Source organism: Triturus cristatus, chromosome 10 (assembly GCF_964204655.1).
Source record: "Triturus cristatus chromosome 10, aTriCri1.1, whole genome shotgun sequence".
Lineage (NCBI taxonomy): Eukaryota > Metazoa > Chordata > Amphibia > Caudata > Salamandridae > Triturus > Triturus cristatus.
In genome coordinates, this window is record NC_140593.1 from 214,737,389 (window position 1) to 214,759,057 (window position 21,669).

The following is a 21,669-nucleotide window of genomic DNA, read 5'->3' on the forward strand; positions in this document are numbered from 1 at the left end:
AAACGGCCACAGGGCGCGTTTTAAGAGGTAGTTTTAATCCCCTGCACTATTATATACTAGGGGCTTACAGAGGAGGTCATGCTAATCACAGGGGGACCCCAACACATAGTGTTCCCTAGTGTATGTAGGTGTTTTCACTGTATTCTGAGTGTCTTTTAACATAGCACTGGCTCTAGGACTGGTTAGTCAGACTCAGTTACCACCAGTATCCGTCTGAAAAATTTGAGGGTACAGGATGATTTTGCAACAAGGCTTCTTTCTGCTCTTCTGTTTGTTCTTTCTGCACGTTATCCTTCTTCCTGTACTTTTCTTCGTCTTTGAGGACTTCTGTTGCTTCTTTCTGCATTTCTTTTTTTTCTTTCTGTGCGTTTTTTCTTCTTTCTTCACATGTCCTATCTCTGTAGGCATAGTTAGAAATTAGCATTTAAAAAACCTTTGAAATTCACTGAAAAAACCATAGGTTTCAGGCACGTTATAGTTAGGAATTAGCATTTAAAAAACCTTAAAAATTCACTGAAAAAACCATAGGTTTCAGGGGCGATATAGTTAGCTGGACTTTTCACTCGTACAAAACCATTGAAATTCCCGCGTTATAGTTAGTTCAGCTAACTATAACTCGCGCGCCCTCAATGCACTGCTGATGACGTCACATATTACATCACTCATGACATGGTCAGTGACATCACTCATGACATCACTGATGACATCTCAAATGGCATCAATGATGACATCACTGATGACATCATCCTTGTGATAGAGTGGCAGATCTCCTCTCCCCCTAATAAAACCTTTGATACACACATTCAAAAATAGAAACTAATATTTTCAAAACAATGGACATACCAATACCAGTTACAACAACCTACTCAGTAATTCTAAGATCCACATACACATCCACTCATTCACCAACAGTCCTATACAGTCACTCATACATGTACTCACTCATCATATGTACTCATACACCTATACATCCTGTTACACAACGCCACTCCTCCATAGAGTTACTCACACACATAGTCACTCATGCTAATAAAGAATCAAACATCCATTTGCTTGCATATACAGTTATACACACACCACCACACTTAATTCTACAGAAACTTACACATACTTAGTTTTTTAAACAATCACTTATAGAAACACATACTTATTCATAAAGGAACTCTTCCAATCTCTCACTCTCACATATACTCACTTATATATACACCAATAGCCACATATACTAGTTTAAAACATATGTAGTTACTCATAACGACACTATTGAGACAGTCATTCACTCACTAACACGCCCATGCACACATTCATCCACCCATACAGTCCTACACACATGCTGTCTTCAACACATACAAACAGTGAGTCACTCATTCATGCACCTATGCACTACGTAATACCCCCCACCGAACCATACAGACACTCAGACACTCATACTGATACTCAAAAAACCAACTAACAACCTATATAGGCACTCATGTAGCTACTCACCAACCCATGCAGCCACTTATACACAAAGTGAGAGACTGATACAGATATTTACATACTTAAACATTACTCACTAAGCCATGTATTCACTAAGATACACTTAATCAGTCAGTTATACAATCAATTTTTCAAAAACAAATCATCCATTTAGACACTTATATACCCATTTATTCTTCCATCGACCTTGAGATATACATATATAAAACATATGTAATTTTCAGAAAAACACACATTCACTGGATGATGTCATCAGTGATGTCATTTGAGATGTTATCAGTGATGTCATGAGTGATGTCACTGATCATGTCATGAGTGATGTAATATGTGACGTCATCAGCAGTGCATTGAGGGCGCGCGAGTCATAGTTAGCTGAACTAACTATAACGCGGGAATTTCAATGGTTTTGTACGAATGAAAAGTCCAGCTAACTATAACGCCCCTGAAACCTACGGTTTTTTCAGTGAATTTTTAAGGTTTTTTAAATGCTAATTCCTAACTATAACGTGCCTGAAACCTATGGTTTTTTCAATGAATATATATATATACACATTATTTTTTCACCTACTTGTCACCAGTAGGTACTTACAGTTAGGACCTAGTTTCCATAGGAAAAGTGTTTATTCGTTTGCTTATAATTTTGGTGCCGTTTGACGAATCTTCATGAACCTTTCCCAAAAAGTAACCTCCTGTTTCTAGTTGTGTTTGGAAAGGTTTCTGGTTATCTGTCAAGAGGGGCCAAGAAAAAGGAGGGGGGAGAAATTACATTTCCAATTTTTTTTTTCCATAGGAATTTTACACACAACTACAGTTCAAACTGCTCAATCGAATGACAATGAATTTGGCAGAAATAGGATTTTGCTCCAGAAAGAGTGTTTTTTGTGATTTGGTGCAAATCGGATCAGTAGTTTTTGCTATATTAAAGGAAAAGCAAATTTGTATGTCTAGGAATGCAGACCCATCGTGCTGCTCCGCGAAGCCTCATGCCAACAGCAGTACTATGATATTTGAGATGTCATCAGTTATATCACTGACCATATCATGAGTAATGAAATATATGGATCATGAGCAATTCTTGAGAATATAACAGTTATATATTCATATTTACATTTAGTTAAAAATTTCCTTCTAAAAAAGCAGTGGCCATCATGTAAGAACAAGTGCAAAGTATGGTAGGTTGCATAAGTTTTCGTAGTCCGGTGCAAAATCAAAAAGTTGAGTTACTGCGGTGCTTAGTGCTATATTGTCCATCAGTTCCTCAATGGAGGAGTGAATAGTTAAATAGAGGCGCTGAATCAAGTGCGCTTTTTCCATGCTGTACTGCGCAGTTTTAGTGTGGAGTTCAGAGATACAATGATCTATGGCAGGCAGTTGATGTTACATATTTTCACTCGACCCCACAACTTAGTGTTCTATATTCCTAGAGCATGGTTCCACAGTTCTTAAGAATTACCCAGCCTTTTGATTGAAAACAAATGCTGAACCCTGCACGAAGAGTAGCGCTTGAAGGAAGTAGAGTCAGCGCCGAGCTGCGCTGTAAGCTTTGTAAGATGATTCAGTGTTATGAGACTGAAGTGGGGCTTGCAAAATCACCAGATCAGCAGGCTGAAGTACAGCAAAGACTACTTCAATTGTTGACAATATACATCCACATATATAGTCCCCAATATTTACGTAGCCAGTGATACTGAATGTGTAGTCTTGGTTGTTTTCAGTTTTTTATGAAAAGGTATTTTTGGTTTCTTATAATATAGTCACTATTTAAAATACTTGCAAGAAATTTGGAAACCAGTTGGTGCATCTGAGTGCATTTTGGCATTGAATGTTTAGAGCAAATCTGTTTAGGGAGTGCAAAGCAGTAGGAATTTTTGCTCACCTCTTCAGCAAAAACTACTGAAACTAATTACACCAAACAGAATATCGACTGTTATGTTTTGTGGAAATCTTTTGCACTTTTTGAGATACTTGTATTAAAAATGTTGTCAGGCAGGCTTAAAGGGCTAATCATTTGTGTACCTTTACAATTATTTTCACAGATTTATTGATTTGGATCCTGAGATCTAAGAATAATGCTTTATCTGCATAACTGTGGATGTTACACACATCTGTGGACAAACCCTCGCAGTATTACAAACCTCTGTGGATGCTTGCGTAGCACTGAATCTTTACGGTACAGAGTTGTATGAAACTGTACTCCATATATGTTAAAGACAACTTTTGCTAACCGCCTTGAAAAAGTCTATGAGTAGACAAAACACGTGTTGGCATATTGGCAGAGTCCATGCTGGAAATACCACAAAAAGAATAAATCTTCAATTTGAAGAGTTGGACTCTTTGGGATACTGTGTACTCCATGCAAAGATATTAATGATCTCCTCAGTAATACTGTTCGTCAAATTGAGTCGGAATATGAAATTTGTAATGGTTATATTTATCCAATACACTCTGGATTATTAGATACACTAAGGGGAGTGCCTAGTAGAGCTCTATGTTTACATTTATGTACAAACGTTAGTTTCTAATGTGTTAATAGCATTTTTGGTAGTAGGTGCGATTGAGCTAAGAGAGCACCCCAACTTAACTATAAGTGTACATCTAATTGACTCACACAACATTGATGTATTTTTCGACACTCTATATTTATTGATTGTGCGGTAATTTCCCAAATAGGGACCACTACTATTGATCCGTACTCAGCAAAGGTCCTAAAAGGTAAGCAGGAATTTCCATTCAGAGCTAGGAAGCAAAAGGGGATTTTCTCCTAGGTTAGGCAGACATTAGGAAGTTTCTAAATAGAGAAAGGCCTTTATAGGCACACCTAGAGTGGAGTTAAGCACAAGGAAGTAATATGGAAATTATGATCTTTCATTTACTCCATATTTAAATCTAAACTTCAACAAACACTACCCTGGTTCAGAGGCACAAATCCAAGTTTGTTGAATCACAACCAGGGTTCAATGAATGATTGGGCCTGTTAGAAATTGAATTATTAAATGCGATGGATGTTAGTACCCCACGAATGATGAAGTCACCAATCTATTAGGTCCCATCATAGGTTACAGTAATTTAGACCCAGGTTCAACCACTGGTACTTTTAAAATTTAGAAGTACAAAAAGAGTTAAGTCAAATAAACCACACAATAAAAATTCCAATTGAATTTATATTAGAGAAAAAAAATAAACAACATAACACAAATATCTAATAGGATGAACTGGAAATTTAAGTGGACAAAAGAGCCAAGAAAAGTAAAGTGGCCTATGTAACTGAACTGTTCGGTAGATTCGGACAAAGGCGCGATTTTAGAGTGAAAGTGGTGGAGCCAGATTTGGATACACCAAATGGTCTCTGTGAAAGTCTGGAAGTAAACATTTTCCACTTCAAAAGGGGCATTTATAACTTTTTTTAGGAAAAACATTGACATTTTTTTTAAGTCCCTATACAGAATGGAATTTGTTTTAGAAGAAAAATCCTCCCTGCACCGTTCACCTTGAAAAATGGTAGTCGCTACTGTGGAACCAAAGGCAAGTTACCTCAAGCGGGTTGGTCCTGCTGAAGCTCTGATGATTTCTTGCAAAAATGTTTTAAGACAATGCAGAATGGGACTTTGTCATTGTGTTTTGGAGGTGTAAAGATCATTGCAGGGGACAAAGCAGAAATTTAATGAGGCACTGTGGAACTGTTGGTTGGATAATTTTCCTGATGGGACCTGCTGAAGCTCTGTAGGAAAGGTTTTCAAATGTTTCCAAACTTTCCTCTGGTCCTCAAACAACCACAGGCAAATAAATCTAAGGTCCCCAGCACCTTAGGTTAAGGCAATCTGAGACTCTCATATTGTCAGTCATAGGCCCACAACAAGTCTAGGCAAGGTCCAGTTGCTACTGGTGTTCTAGGCACTTTAGGCAAAATGCTTTTTGCAGCTTGTTGTGTCCCTTTAGCCACACAGGAGAACAGCCAACTGACCCTTGGAGTCCTCTTCTTTGCCCTTGGTACAAGTGGGTGCAGATTAGGCCCATTTGGTCTCGTCACAGGACTCACACATGTTCAGGAAGTGTTAAGTTAATGGTGCCTTGGGGTGCAAAGTTTATTCCTGCCACAAGCTAGTGGGTAGGTGTGACTCCTGGGCACTACCAAATTAATGTGACAAATGTTCTCAGGCCCTGGACTATCTACTTCTTTAGTATTTACTATTTTTATTACTGCAAAAAAGCCCAGAATGTCTCAGGGCAATACCAAGATGGTCAAACACGGGCTCTGAGGACTGGGGTTGTGTATGGAAATGTACTGTTGAAATTACTATTGTCGTCCCACATTTGACACTAAAATTCAGTTTGAAGCAGACTCTAGACCCACAACATTTAAAGAGACAATGCTCTGGTAAGCTTCTTCAGCATCAAGACCTGGATAACCAGAATTGCGTTTTTGTCCTGATCCATTTCAAGGGTGCAAATGTTTAGCTGTGCCTCAGACAGGTCTTTCGGGCAGGATTTGACATTGTCGTATCAACAGAGGGGTAGCCCTCACACATAGGGCCTGATTTCGATGTAGGTCGGAAAGCCTTCATCGCTAGTCGGAGACTTTCTGATCTACATGGTAGGTATACATTCTGACCGCCAAACTATTATGTCGGCGGTCAGAGTGTAAACCGGATGGGGAAACCGACTGGGTACTGACGGGCTCAAGGAGCCCATCGGCCAATCAGAAAGGCCACATAATCGCTTTAGGAAGGCGTTTCGGCCTTCGGGATTATGATGGCACTTTCCAACAGCAGCTTCATGTCAGCCTTTCAGATATACAACTGCTGCTGGAAAGTATCTTTGGGGCCCTCAATCAGGGCCCGCTTCTCTCCTGGCCCTCCGGTTGAGGCCCTGCCATGTGGTGCAGGGATGTGTAAAAACTCCCATTTCTCAATAGGAGTTTGTGCTGAAGGGGGTTTCCGCCTGCAGCATTAGGACCCATTGAGAAATGGGAGTTTGCGGTCGCATTGTGATAAGGTGTACGGAACTGCCGACCTTGGTCGGTCGGTTCTCACACTGAGATGGTGTCAGGTGAACAAAGGTCCGCCCGACATGGTAATAGGCCCCTGAATGTCCAGCTGAGCTCAGAGAAGTCATCCCTACACATTAAGGTCTCCATGGTAATCAAAGTGGGCTATTGCGAAGCTCCTACAAAGAATTTCCCACCTCATTAAACTCAAGCACTTGATTGACAGTTGCTGGAGTGTTAATGTAAATTAGATTACAAAAGCTTAAGGCAGTGAAAAGAAAAGTTTCTAAACGTTTTACAAACAAATATGTTTGGAAAATCGAACTTCACCATTGAAATGGGCTTTTAATAAATAATGATAAAGAATGGTTGAATTATTTATCTTGCTAGTACTAAATTTGAGATCAAGAATTAATATTTCAATCTGTACTCTAGTTTTTCATTATAGGACTGCCAAGTCCTACAGTGAAAATAGATTTTAGGGGCTTCTAACTGTAGGACCATGGCAAAATTAAATGTCTGCATGGCCTACTTCTAAATGCTGTGTATCCTGCCTTGTGGGCTACAAGACTTATAAACGGGTGCCAATATTTAAAAGATCTGTTTTTCCCTATCAACAATGGTTATTTTAACAGATCGGCCTGCAGGTTTAAGCTGCAGCAGTCAATCACTACTGGTTGGCCTGAAGCCGTGTTTTCCTTATCACACTAGTGGAAGGCACAGTAAATGCAGCAGTCCAGAGGTGACATTTAACTTTCTATGTCATAGAATTATTACCATATGCCATTACCATACAAGAAACTTAAAAAAGCCAACCAGGAATTAGCCAATTTATACATGTTTTAGGGATCACATGCATTGGCCAGCAGTAATTCAGAGTGCATAGTATCAAAACCAGCAATAAAATTCAGCAAAAAATATGTGCAACCATGAAAAAAGGGGGATTTCAGCATGGTGCCCATTTCACTTATTACTTTATTTCAAACATTTCAAGCTCACACCACTTTTCGGCAAACACATTGTACATTTTGTTGACATGCCTTACTAATTCATGCTTGCTTGTTCAAATGTAGGGTAGAATGCATCAGGTTCTCCAGAAGTTTGGTGGAAAAAAGTTAAGGAAGACATTTTGCTGCCACAATGCCTATTTTTGACAAGGCCTAGATTTTTTTCAATACCTACTTTATTCTAACAGCTTGAAAAAATAGACTAAGTGCCCCATATTTTAAAGTAAGGTTGCAGCTTTGCGAGGATTCACCCTGGAATCCTGCCCAGAGCATTAGTATTTATTCGCTGGCAGGGATGAGATGCGATGTTTCGGCTCACCTCCCACCATCTGAGACAGTTCAGCACCAACAAACACAATCCGAACAGTGAATTGTTTTTTTAAATGTCTACATTCTCTGTCTCAGAAATGCCTCAGGGCTTAATAATATTGATTTTAAAAAGTCAGTGAATGTATTAAAATATAAAGGGTGCTATGCCTGAAGTCGGAATATTTGATAAACCATTTCCTATGGTGGAATTATTACACTGAGAATCTTCAAAAACTGTTTGGAACAAAACATTGATCTAAGAATTGCAACATAACATGTGTGTATATTTGTCCATTGGCCTGCATGATAGTTCAGTGACAGACTCTTGCTGTCTACCTCTGTCATGACTTTAAATGCAGGCAAGGGGAATTCAGCATTTTATACTTCCGAAATCAAGAATTTCAATACTGTTTATTAGAATGTACTAGATACCAGTAACCCCTATTCCTTAGAGAACTTTAAAATGGCAGGAGTGTTGTGTAAACTAATGCACTATATATGTTACATGTTACAATTTGAAACTATTCATCCAGCATCTGGTGATAACTGTATCTTGCAAAACTCAAAATCAGCAATATTAATATCCTTTGCAGAAAGAAATAATCTACTTTGCCCTCACAGTACTGATTTTGAATGACTGGCTTCCAGGCTTCTTTATATACATAGTGTAACAAAGTGCCCTCTATTTGCATGGTTGCCCCCACTTGTTGCCAAACTGTTGATGCACTTTGACTGAGTGTGCCCTGGGTTCCTGCCGACCAGGTACCCAGGGCCTGTGTTCTTTTCCTAAACTGCAATTTTTCAAAACAAAATTGCCACTCTTTGGCCACATGTAAGTCTATTGTAGATGGTACCATATGTACCAAGGGCACAGTGGCCAGGGATGGCATCCAAGGGACTCTGTATCCCATCAGTGCCTAAGCCAATTCTTAGACATTGTAAGTGAGGTGAAGCACAACTCTCAGTCCCGCTATCTTGCAGATGGGGGGACCCAGCCAACCAGAGAGAGGCATATGTCCCTTCATGCTGGAGGGTGGCATAATAAGGGGTGTACCCACCCCAAGGAAGGAACCCATTGGTCCCAACCTGTACCTACCTTTAGTATTTAGGGGCAACCCTGAACCTTGCCTTCTCAGACAAGAACCGACCAGAAGAAGAAGGACAGAAGAAGCCATGCTGACTTGGCCCCAGCCCTACCGACCTGTCCCCACTTCGAACCCGCTCCAAGGAAATACCAATGTGTCCTGCTACCAGCAGCCCCTAAGAAGCCAGAGGACCTGCCCTGCCTTCCCAAACCAAGACTTTGTCTCCTGTGAGCAACGGATGTTCTCACACACAGACTCTGGCTCCAGCCACATCCGTGAATCTGCACCACTCTGCACCCAATACCCATGGCCCGGGTTCGAGTGGCCCAACACCAGGAGAGTGTCTCCCTGGCAATCCCGGTCTGAGATCTGGTGATCTCTGACCTGCCTCGAATCTCCAATCGACGCCTGCAGCCCCTGTCTGGAGGATCCACTGACTGCGACCGGAGCTGGTAAGAAAGCCTGACGCCTAAAGACATCCCTGCACCAGACATCCCACGGCCTTGGGTAGACCAATTTATGGTGTTGCAGCATCCCCAGGCATCCCAGCTTACCTCCCCAACTGGTGGTCACCTCCAGAAGATCGCCGTCCCCAATCTTGCAGTGTTGTTTGCAACTGGAGAATCCCCATTGAAACAAACAGGGCACCAGACGCCAAAACAGCAGTTTGCACCCAGCCGCCCCTGTGCCGCTGTGAATTTTCGAATTGACAAGTTTTTCCAAATTACTAAATGTCTTGTTATGGCCTTGGTTAAGTCCCATTAGAATTTTAGAAGAATAAAAGCTCACTTTAGTTAGGGTAAGAGGGGTTAGAATGTTTGTTAGAATGTCCCTAACAAGAACCCAGCTGTTAGTGAAATAACAACAATGACATAGAGAACCAGGTTCAGGAGCTCGACCTCAGCTCTCATCTCTACTTAGAATTCAGAGAGGTCTCTATGTAAACTTTAAAATATTAACATGGGGTTCCATCCCTCCAAACAAAAGCTCCAGGAGCTGTTGGCAGGGTATGCTAAGAACCATCCCTCTGAGAATGGTGTAGACCTCCCACAGGAAGCTGAAGAGGGAGGGGATGAGGAAAACCTTAACCCCCCCCCTCCCTTTCATAGGGAGAGAAGTGCCCCAGTGCCCCCTAATCCAAGACTGCAACTAACTGCAACTAACTGCAACTAACAGTACCTAGATCACACACAGGTGGGTCTGGTGTTTCTGAGCCCATTGAGGACAGCCTCATTGAGGGGACCAACCTTTTAGTAAGGTTGACAAACATAATTGGATCTGGAGACCAGACTCCTGGCTCTAGAAAAAGAGAGAGCAGAGATGGGCGTAGCACCCATCAATGGTGGCAGGACTTAACTAATAAGGATAAAGAGCAATTTTATGATCCTAAAATCGCCAAAGGAACTGTCCGTAAATTTGAGGAGAGTGATAAAATCACAATATGGTTCAAAGCCTTTGAGAGAGCCTGTGAAATGAGAACAGTGAAGAAGTCACACTGGGGGCACTCCTTTGGGAACTGTTCACTGGTAATTGCAGGGTCAGACTCCCGACCCTTACAGGGGTAGATGCTGGATCTTATGACCTCATGAAGAATACTCTGATTGAGGGCTTCAGACTCACTACTGATGAAACTAGAATAAGATTCAGGGGGGCACACAAAACCCAAAACCAATCCTGGATTGACTTCGTTGACTACTTAGTTAAGACACTAGATGGATGGTTAACTGGCAATAATGTGCATGAGTTCAATGAACTTTACAATATTTTTATGAAAGAGTATATTTTGAGTAATTGCACTAATGAAAAGTTACCACAACATTTGGTTGACCTAGGTCTAATTTCTCCCTAAGAATTTGGAAAGAAGGCAGACCACTGGGTCTACACTAGGGAAACAAAAACAGCCACTGGGGGTGGCCAAAAGAAAGGGGTTACAAAACCTTCTCAGAGGAAAGGGGGTAAGAACCCCTAATACAAAAAGCCAAGGTCTTCTAAAGGGCCCCAAAAACCCATGTTAGATGTGAAGGACATCTAACATGGGCTTCAATTGGAATTCCATAGAGCATATTATCAAGCCCATTATCGCCATTTTAGCGGCAGTTTTCTGCCGCTAAAGTGGCAATAATTTTATCGCCTGTCTTGATAATATGCCCCGTAGTGGTCTCTCAAAAAAGCTTCCAGCTGCCTGTCTGCTTGGAAATGACCTGGGGACCTCAGCATGGGCTGAGGTAGAATTGAAAACCCATGTAGCAATCCTGGACATCCCTGAGATTGTGTGTGTCAATAATATAGCACATTTCCGAAAGCAGGATAAAAAGAAGTGTTGGAGGCTTAAAGAATGGCCCAACATTCCAAGAGGAAAGGTAAGATGACTGGGAAACCAGCTTCTGAACAGCCAAAGACTCAGGACCCCTCTCCTCAGGGAGAGGAATTGAATGCCCCAGAGGGAACTGAGCCCATGGAACTTGACCCTTACCAGGTTGAGCTCTTTGGCCCAGGGGCACCCACTAGGGAAGAGCTGTGCCTTGGACAGAAGTCCTGTCCAACTCGTGAAAGCCTGAGGCAGCAAGTTGCTGCACAAGAAAAGGGAGTCAGTGGTACTCACAGAGCCTATTGGGAGGAGGGACTATTGTAACCTGAGGCCAGAGACCTCAACCAGTGGTCGTGCCTCAAATGTCCATAGAGTTATTACTCACTTTGGCTCACGACATCCCCCTAGATGGGCATCTGGGCCAAACCAAAACTTGGGAAAGGCTAGTCAGCCACTTTCATTCTCTCCAGAAGTCTCAGAAGGTAAAGGAGTTTGTCAGTTCCCGTGTCACCTGTCAAGCCAGTGGCAAAACAGGTTGACACCCAAAGGCCCCCTTAATTCTACCCCCAGTGGTTGGGGTTTCCTTTGAAAGGGTAGGTGTGGACTTAGTGTGTCCACTTGAACCTCCCACAGCATCAGGAAACAAATTCATACTGGTGGTAGTAGATCATGCCACTAGGTATCCTTAGGCAGTTTTACCTTAGGACTACTACAGCTCCTACCGTAGCCAATACCCTCATTGGTGTCTTCACCAGGGTAGGATTTCCAAAGGGTCAAACTTCACATCTGCATACCTGAAACATATGTGGAAAGAGCGTGGAGTGCAGTACAAGTTTACTACACCCTATCACCCACAAACCAATGGTCTTTTTTAAAGATTCAACAAGACATTGAAGGGCATGATTATGGGGCTCCCTGAAAAACTCAAAAGGAGATGATATGTTCTCTTACCATGCTTGCTTTTCGCCTACAGAGATGTGCCTCAGAAGGGAGTAGAGGTTTCCCCCTTTGAACTTCTGTTTGGCCATCCTGTTAGGGGACTACTCTGCCTTGTCAAAGATGGTTGGGAGAAGCCTCTCCAAGAACCAAAACAAGGCATTGTGGACTATGTACTAGGCCTGAGGTACATAGCAGAGTACATGGAAAAACATTTTAAAAATCTTCAGGCCAGCCAGAAGCTCCAGAAGATGCACTAGTAAAATTCCAACCAGGGCAAAAGGTGTGGGTTTTGGAGCCTATGGCACCAAGGACTCTCCAGGACAAATGGAGTGGCCCCAACCCAATCTTAGAAAAGAAAAGGGAGGTAGCCTACTTGGTAGACCTGGGCACAAGCAAGATCCACAAAAGAGTGAACCACCTTAAGCTTTTCCATGACAGGGTTGACATCACCATGCTCATATGGACTGATACAGATCAGGAGACAGAGAGTGAACCTCTCCCTGACCTCCTCTCTTATAGCCCTAAAGATGGGCCAGTGGTTGGAGTTGCCTATTTAGACACCCTCACTGCCCAGCAGCAGGCTGAATGAAAGCAAGTCTAGCAGCAGTATGCCATGCTCTTTTCTTTAACCCCTGGTCAGACAAACTGCTGTACCCATGATGTGGACACTGGGGACAGTGTACCTGTCAAGAACAAAATCTATTGACAGTCTGATCAAGGAGAGCATCAGAGCTGGAGTCAGCAAGATGTTGGAGCTAGGGGTGATTGAACCCTCCGAGAGCCCCTGGGTAAGCCCAGTGTTTCTAGACCCCAAACCCCATCCACAGGGTGGAACGAGAAAAATATGGTTCTGTATGGACTATAGAGGGCACAACTCCATCACCAAGACAGATGTTCACCCCACCCCAAGAGCTGGTGAGTTGATATACAAATTGGGAGTTGGTTTGTATGAAAACATGAAAAAGTGCTAATATACAAAAACTGTATTACTTACCTTTTGTCTAGGAGATGTCTCAGTGTGATATCTAGGCATATCACACTGGTTAGCAAAAGTAACTTGAAAAGTAATCCAATAAGTAACATGCACAGTAATCTGTAAAGTAACTGAAAAGCTATTTCGATCTGTTGACGTACCTGTAACTCAACCAACTGCATTTGAACCTGCATTCAACTGTAATTCACTGCATAAAAACTTGCAAATTATTATTTCACTTACCTGCACCAGGCTTGGCTTGGTTCTAGCAATAAAATATCTAAATAATAAGAGTTCAGTTTTTGAGTGTGTGACATCATTTCTTGTCTAAGTGTGCACAACAAATTCTTAAAACTACCCTCTGATAAAGCCTTACTGCTTGCCCGCACTACCACAAATAGAGAGTAAGGTGCTATTTACTTTTACCTCCGCCTACCTTTGGGGTTTCACTGGACACTGTGCCCACTATACCTTACATTGGTATAGTATATACAGAGCCAACTTCCTACACACAGCTCACCTACTACTTTTGTCAAACGGTTGTCAGAGTTATGAAACACGTTCCTTTAATGGAAATGTAAATTTCTCCCTATATGAAAACATAAATATCTCAAAATGTTAAAATATGGAATAATTAGATGTAAATGCATCTAATTTCATTCCTTCACTCCTTGGTTCTGTATTAAAGTGGGTGAAGTTGCATAATTTTTTTCACGTCGTATGCATAGTTCTCAGGCGAGCTACCGGTTTTATGGGTGCTGTGTAAAGGCGCGCATCTAAGTGAAAATCAGACCTTTTGCAATGATTTACATTAGAAAAGCCTCAAACTATATCATTACCTTCCCCTTGTGATGGTCCAGAAACCTGACCCAAGAGCATTAGAGCACTTTACATTTAAATAAGAAGATTACAATTTTTAAGGCACGTGGACGTTGCCCAGAATCACAGGATGTTGAGCCGAGGCCTCAATTTGAACCCAGTCCCCCAGTTCAAATGTTGGCAGCTCCAGCCAGGTCACTTGCTAGGAATGTTGCTAGCGCCAACGCTCAGGGCACACATCCATTTTCACAGTTCCCCCAAGACATCTGTGCTCAATTGAACCCTCCTTTCAGAGACAACTACAGAGTCAGCTTAGATGTAAGGAAAATAAGGAATTACATGAGCTACAAGTAGCCAGATTCTGGGACCTATGCAAGATTTGCAATGTGCAATAGAAAATATGCACAACATCATGACCACAGCAAAGTTGTGAGCATAGGTTGAGGATTAGGATGAGGCAGTAAAAATATGTTTACGCTATCTCTTTTAGCTTCATTACATCAACAATCAGTGCACATTTGAGTAGAACAAAATGTCAAATCATATTGTTTCTTTGTATTGTACTGGTAAATTGACATCATAATTGCTTCCCATATCTTCTAACTTTTATGAACTATGACAATGGCTTAACCAAGGGTTGCAAAGAAAAAACTCCTGACCTTGTTTTGTTGTTGGATAGCAAAAGTCAGCCATATTTGTTTAGTGTAACCGTTACACCACTGAACTCAGCACCACTATATGTGCTGAACTTAAGAAAGCAATGTTGCTAAAAAATGCCTCCCATGCACTAATGCTCTTAAATGGCATTCTCACTCACTTACATGGTCATGAGTCAAAGTTGGTGAAAGTAAATTTACCCCAATCATAGCTGCATATCACACGTTGTACCAGTTACTAGAACACTAGTGCACTACATTCATTGAATGATCCAACTCTCATAAAATTCAACACTCTTCTATCTCAATTTCAACAAATGTTCACAAAGAAATAGGGCCTTAGTTAGCGTCTGATGGTTAGGATACTCTGTCAAAATGCCACAGATATCCCACCCCCTGTATTGCAAGTGCCATAGGCTATAATGCCCTAGTAATTCGGCAGATGTGATATCTACCCCATTTGTAATGGAGTACCCTAATTAGCCAGATTTTACAGGAGGTATTTCTACCTTACTTGTGAGTTATGATTGTAACATTAAAACCTGAGATCCGTGAAAAATCAAATGTACTTCTTGAGTTCCTTTTTCTAGCTAAAACGTTTCAATTTTTTCATCATGAAGATTTAAGTGAATTCCTTTTTATGTGACATTATCTACAAAAAGAAACCTCAGCCATGGCATCAGATACATTATTTTAAATCATATGATCAACAAATGAACTCCAACCACATTCTTATTAATTCCATTGCTCATGGTGACTACAAATCACTGCGCTTCCCTTGAGTTTGGGCAACTTTGAAAACATGGTAGATTCATGCCTAGAATTCATTTGAAAACTTTTGAGTTTTCACAACGATGCCCTGGGAAATAAGTGAAAGTTACCCAAAACATAGATTTCATGTTCATGACTGTTACATTGTGCATAAAATGAGATTGCCCACATGCAGAAAAATCCCTAGTAACTACCATTCAGGTACATTTGGGTTTTTTGCTACGTTTTTCTACACAGCAAATTCTTTTGTACTTGTAAGAAAACCCTTCTGCTGCAGCCTTAAGAATTTGTGGTAATCTCACTTACCTTTTTCTGTCCTGATGAGCAATTGTATGTGCCATTTTAAGTAGTTTACCATCACCTTTAAGGGTATAAAACCTCCTGCAGAATATTTGTGAATGCTCAAAGACGTATCACTGTGTTGTAGCAATTCATTTTCACTAACACCCTTACTGTAACAAAAGCTTTCCTCTCCTTTTTATATATATTCTCATGAATTTGGTTACTAATTGTAGGGGATGACTTGTACTAACTTAACACAATCATGTTAGGTCAAAACACAGTTCTAAGAGAATCCCTGATCAACTCTTGGTGGCTACGACACAAGACAAAGGCAATGCTCATAGAAGTGCATGTGAAGTTGAAGCTATACCAACAATTTAAACGTAAAGAACTCAACACAACATAATAGAGAAAAGTCTAATGAGCAAAAATTCAGGAACCAGAGATATCATTTTGAGAACTTTTTTAGGCAGAAAATGCCCAGAAAAAGTAAAGCACAGTTAAAAAATAATAGATGCATAATAACGATCAAAGATTTTACATTTGGACTGGAAGCCAACATCCCTCTATGGGGCATGATCCAAAGGAAACGCCAACGAGAGTCCCTTGAAGTCAGATATTTAATTGTCAAGCTTCCACTGAAGCTGGGCAAAACTGGATTTTGTAGCCATCAAAGTCACTCCCCAGATCCATAGGTTTGTCGCCTTGTGCTGGTCCAAATGTTTTACGTTCTCAAAATCCACCAGCATTGCAAGGCTAAAAGCTGCAGTCAGGCATGGCTCCCCAAGGCAGCATGACTTTACTGCGAGGTCATACAGAACCAGTTTTTTATGTTCGGCAAAAGCTCCAGTTTCCTATCTTAGATGTGACCTTCCTGGTCATGACACAGCACCTAGTCCTGTTCTCCAGAAGTGGATAAAATACCAAAGTACCACTTTTTTCAACTATTGGGGACATTCTTTCAGTTAGCTGCACAGCCCCAAGGTCTTCAGGGCATGATTTTAGGCACTACATTTCTCTCCAGCCAGAGCTCCTGCAGGGTGTACTCCACTGTAGTCAGCTTATGTTCTTGAGGTCAGGATTCCTTCCAAGTAGGTCTGCCACCTAGCCATTTTTGACCAGTTCCGGTCCCTGGGTGCCAGCAGGAGCCTTTAAGCCATCTAATTGCAGCAGGAGTCAAAGGTGTGTTAGTCCTTTTCTTGAGGAGGAGTCAAGAGTTTTTTTTATCCCAGCAAGGCTTCTTCATCAAATGTAGTCTTCATTAGCTAAAGAAGGATCTAAGGAGGTTAGAGAGGTTCAAGACCCAATCATCACAGTAGACTGAAATTAAAAGATTTTTCATGATCTAATCCTAGCTCCTTCCTATACACACCTCTTTTTGCAGCACCACCTCTTCACTTTACTGAGAAAAAAAACAGAAGCTTTAAGCTGGCTATAACCATCTTCCCTCTGGAAAAGATCCAGGCTGAAGTTTAGCTACACTCCCATTTAGATGAGTTCTCCTCCCCATGGCATGGTCAGAACTGGTTCTTCCTCCTGCTGGAGTTAGATCTAAATGATTGAGGAGACATCTAGAAATTAATGGGATCAGATCCTGGCAGCCTCATGTGGGATCAGGAAGTCAATAGAAGTGTTAAGGCTGTTCTTAATTCTGCCAATTGCACCACACACCTCAAAGCTAGATAGTCACCACTAAGTGGCCAGTTATTGAACAACACTGCTGTCCTCCCTGATCCAGAGGTCAGGCTATTGCCTTCTTGGTGGCACAGTTAGCATATGCCAGGAGGTCTTTGGAAGTGTGATGAATGGCAGAACTGGTTACAAGACAGTTTTCGCTTATGCATTGCAAATAACATTTTTACAAAGTTACTTTTCTGCTGAAGTTGTCAACATCTGATTTCAGCATTGAATCAGATTTTGAATTATGAAGAAAGTACATTTGAAAGATTTCTCTATCATTTCCCCATGCTGTAGGTGACAGCTAGGGCAAATATTTTATACAGAACGTGTGCAATTTTGGAGTGGCTCATTGAAATATATATAAAACAGGCTTTCCTACATGTCAGACTTGCCATGTGTTAAGCACCTTTAAACTACAGCCGGCTACTGCACATTGATGTTTGGCATCCATACATTTTTACGGAAGCTCTCAGATGACTTATAAATTTGATGTCATTGGTTTGTTTGCTGTGCCCTTAACATTAACTTGCAGGAAAAACATGTAGGACATTTAAACTAGGTTAAACCAATTTTACTCATACCATTTTAGGACAAGAGTTCAAGCACTGTGGCAATCAGTAGCAATTTCAGAAGGCACAGAGTCCTATTAGCAACAAAAATGGTCCAGAAAATGGTAAAACACCATGAGTGACCCTGCAGAAATGTGCATTTCATACCGGTTGCTTCAGGTAATGTAACACAAAACACTATATGGGACAATATTTTTTCTCATCTTTCTTTTTTTAAGAATGTATTTTTTGCCTTAGGCTCTTCATTTATTTCGGAATCATTTTACCATATTTCACTATAGCTACATTACATATACTTCTAAGTGGTCTTAGTATAAATCACACCAAGAAGAGTATCCTGGCCACAAGATGGGTTAATATTGTTTTTTTTATTGTTACACAAAGAACACTTCAGCTGACTCCAGGTGCTTAATGCAAAGTGAAAAACCTTTTAATCCAGACCTCATCTTTTTCCCTCTCAATAAATACAATTGTCAGAACGACCTACTGCTCAAAGAGTGGACCTAACCATAGCCATAGGGATGCCATTCTTTGGCAATTTAAATGATGTTATAAAAAATGCTCATTATCAAAAAGAAAAGGGTCTAAAACTGGTTTAGATTTTGTCAACCATAAGTCAACAGTATCATAACAAGCCAAGTAAGACCCACGCAAATACAAATGTAACTACGACTCTCGGAAGCATCTGAATTTTTAGCACCATTGGCAGTTTTATGTGAAAACACAGGGTACAAAATCACCTTTGCAAAAATAATCACAAATATACCTTGACAAAATGCCAACCTCTTCTAAATAGCTTCCTTCCAAAATGTGTTTTAAAATATTTTTCTAGATCATATTTTGGCTGGATTTAGAACTCTGTGCATTTTACTGCTGCTAACCACGAGTGAAGTGCCTATGATCCCCCTCTAAACATGGGTACATTGGATTAATCCTGCTAGTACATTTAACCTGCCTGCAACCCATAGCCTTGGCTCAGCTGGGAAATAGATGTGTAATTCCTCTCAAAAACACATGATCTGTTGTCCGGGATGGGAAGATAGGACTTTTTGTGAGCTTAATAGATTGCTCAGGGTGAGGGCTGTGGGTGTTCTGTTGATGCTACAGTTTCAATTCTGCTTGACAGTTCTCTTAAGGTAAGTGTAAAACGTATATGCACTTGAAAGGGAGTGAATAGTATGCCTGGATATTCCTTTTGTATCCCAAGTCTGTTTGATTAAAAAGGCCCAGCTTTTGCCCTACCAGACTTCTGTCTCTGGGTTTGTGGGTACAGTGTCTGCTTTAAACCGAAGTTTAGTGTTGAATGTAGGGGGACACTAGGAATTACCATAGGGCACTACAGGCCACACCCTCAATCCTCACATTCCATGTTTAGTGTGGCTGAAGACTTTCCTCATCTTGAAAATGCCCTGACACTTTGCATTCTGGCCCAGTTTTCAGTAAGGCAATATAAACAACTAAAAAAAGTGGTACAGTTGCCACGGAAATCTTTTATCCCATTGGTTAAGGAGTGAACAGGAGTTACCACCTCGGCACCAGGTCAGAATAACATCTGGACCTGCAGAAGATCAGAAAATGACTAGACCTGCTCTCCATGACCTGAGAGGAGCCCCAAAGAAGTGGATCTGCTCTCAGTTGGACCGTGATTAAAGAAGTGTACTCCAAAGGTCAGTTAACTGATCTTTGTGGCTAAAGGGGCACAACAAGCTGTATGAATCTTTCTCCTGGAAGTACCCAGCTGACCAATGGCAACTGGACTTGGACTGGACTCTGTTGCTGGCCTTTGCCTGAAAGCCTGTGAGTATCTAAGTGCCTCACCATTGGATCTGGCGGTTTAAGAAGTTTGTACTTCTGTGGTTTTTTAGAAGAATGTTTTCTGGTAACCTAACTTCATCATTGATAACATCCGCATCAACCTAAAATACACGGTTCTGCTCCAAAGCAGTCAGCACTCTACACAACTCCATAAATACTCTTTAAATTCCATTATTACTGTCACACAATGTATGAACAATGTTCATGATTGCACCCATACGCACTATATAGCCATTATTATTGTAGATATTCGTTGAGTTTAAGAAACACAGAATACATTATATATATCTAATAACTCACCTGATGAGCAGTTTTTGAATTCAATATCATCTACTCCAGCTCCCCCACCGAGGTCTTTGGTGCGAATTCCTTCAAAAATAATTTCAAAATTCCTTAACTTTCCAAGGTGAACCTCAGCTCGTTTCCACTCTGTGCTTGGATTTCCAGTCTCACTCCACACCACTGTTAGTCCATCATCTGTCTGAATGAGAGTAAGTACCAGTCATTACACTCATTTTATAGAGGGATTATCATTCAATACACTCATTATATAGAGGGATTAGCAGCACTTGAGTTACAACTGTACAGTTTCTCCTCTTCTTTTTTTAAAAGCAAATATTGTCTAATTTAGTACATTAAAGCTTTGCTGGTTTAATGGAACAAACATTTACACATGAGTAAATAGATAGAAATAGGAATTACATTTTCTTTCTCCTTGTAATGAGTGTCTCTGATTCCTCGTCTTTCTATTACTGTCTTTGTTTCCATTCCACCCACATAGCCCTGATTAAGAATCCATGTTCGTAGTTCCACTTCTTCTATAAGAAAAAATACCACTACTTGTACTGCTTTGGTGTTAGTGGTTAAGTTACTTTTACTGAAGGAATCAAAGACAATCATGATTGCCTTTTGTAAGGAACAAAAAGCAATTTCAAACAGGGTATCTGTCCTGTGGCAAGGGTGCTGGGGGCCTTGTGCAAGTAAGGGAAATGCCACCCCTGCCCCCCTAGTCCACTGGTTGAATAGTAAAATTAAACCATAATTATGATGCAGCAGGCACATAATGCCTCTGGGTCCTGGTGCCACTGCACCCACTGTCCTTCTGATAACTACCCACCTAGCTCTGTTGCTTTTATCGCACCATCCCAATCGTTAGCCTCTTCATCCTACCTTATGTTTCTACACTTTCACATGTTCAGTAAATACTTGTGACCTGGATCACAAATCTGCAACTCAGACACTTAACCGTCAGTGCTGGCCAGGTCCCTATGTGATTTAGAACTGGGAAGTATTATTTTGTTTTCTCAGAAACAGTAAGATATTGGGTCACTAGTTGAGAGAGGGTCAAACCCTATTTGAGCAGCAACCACAATCCTTGTTAGCATGAAGTCACAGCAAACCCAAAATCAACCTGTGCTCAACCCTCCAGTATATTGACACAAACGCAGCCAGGATTAACTTAGAGACAATATGTAAAGAATGTATGCAGCAATTCAAAGGGTAATAAAGTGAAAACACAACACAACAAAATTCCAACGCCAATTTAGAAAAATGGAGTACAATGTAATAAATAATTGAAGACCAACATGATCTTAGGTGAAAATAGCACCAAAAATCACAAAGCTCCAACTGTGGACATCTGGTCATGCTGGACCGAGACAAAGTCACGTTAGGCCAACCTAGATCAAGCACGGGCCGAATACAGAGACCCAGTTAGGCCTGCTGAAGAAGAGCGCCTTAAAGCTGGTTGTGGAGCGATGTGGAGTCCAGCGTTGAGGATGCTTCGCGCAGAGGAGATTACTAGGAGATGAAAAGCTATGATTCAAGGTCCTCCATCGTAGTTGAGAATGTGGTGACTGCAAAGTTATGTGCAAAGTTATGTGCCGACGTGCATTGTGCACCAGCTGACTCTGAAGGAGCTGCAGAGCTCGGAATGCAGGGCCCTGTGCCATCGTCGAGGACGGGATGAGTATGCATCTCACAGTGGCAGTTCCTG

The 21,669-nt window shown here is 41.1% G+C and overlaps 1 protein-coding gene across 4 annotated transcripts in view; it reads right to left on the bottom strand.

Moving 5' to 3' along the window:
- Positions 1-21,669, bottom strand: part of MALRD1 (MAM and LDL receptor class A domain containing 1) — a 2,533,556-nt gene that overhangs the window by 1,000,114 nt on the left and 1,511,773 nt on the right. For all 4 annotated transcript variants that reach the window (XM_085630825.1, XM_085630827.1, XM_085630826.1 and 1 more), the window contains exon 24: positions 19,974-20,154. In XM_085630825.1, coding sequence (XP_085486951.1) covers positions 19,974-20,154 — 181 coding nt within the window. The remainder of the gene's footprint in view (positions 1-19,973; positions 20,155-21,669) is intronic.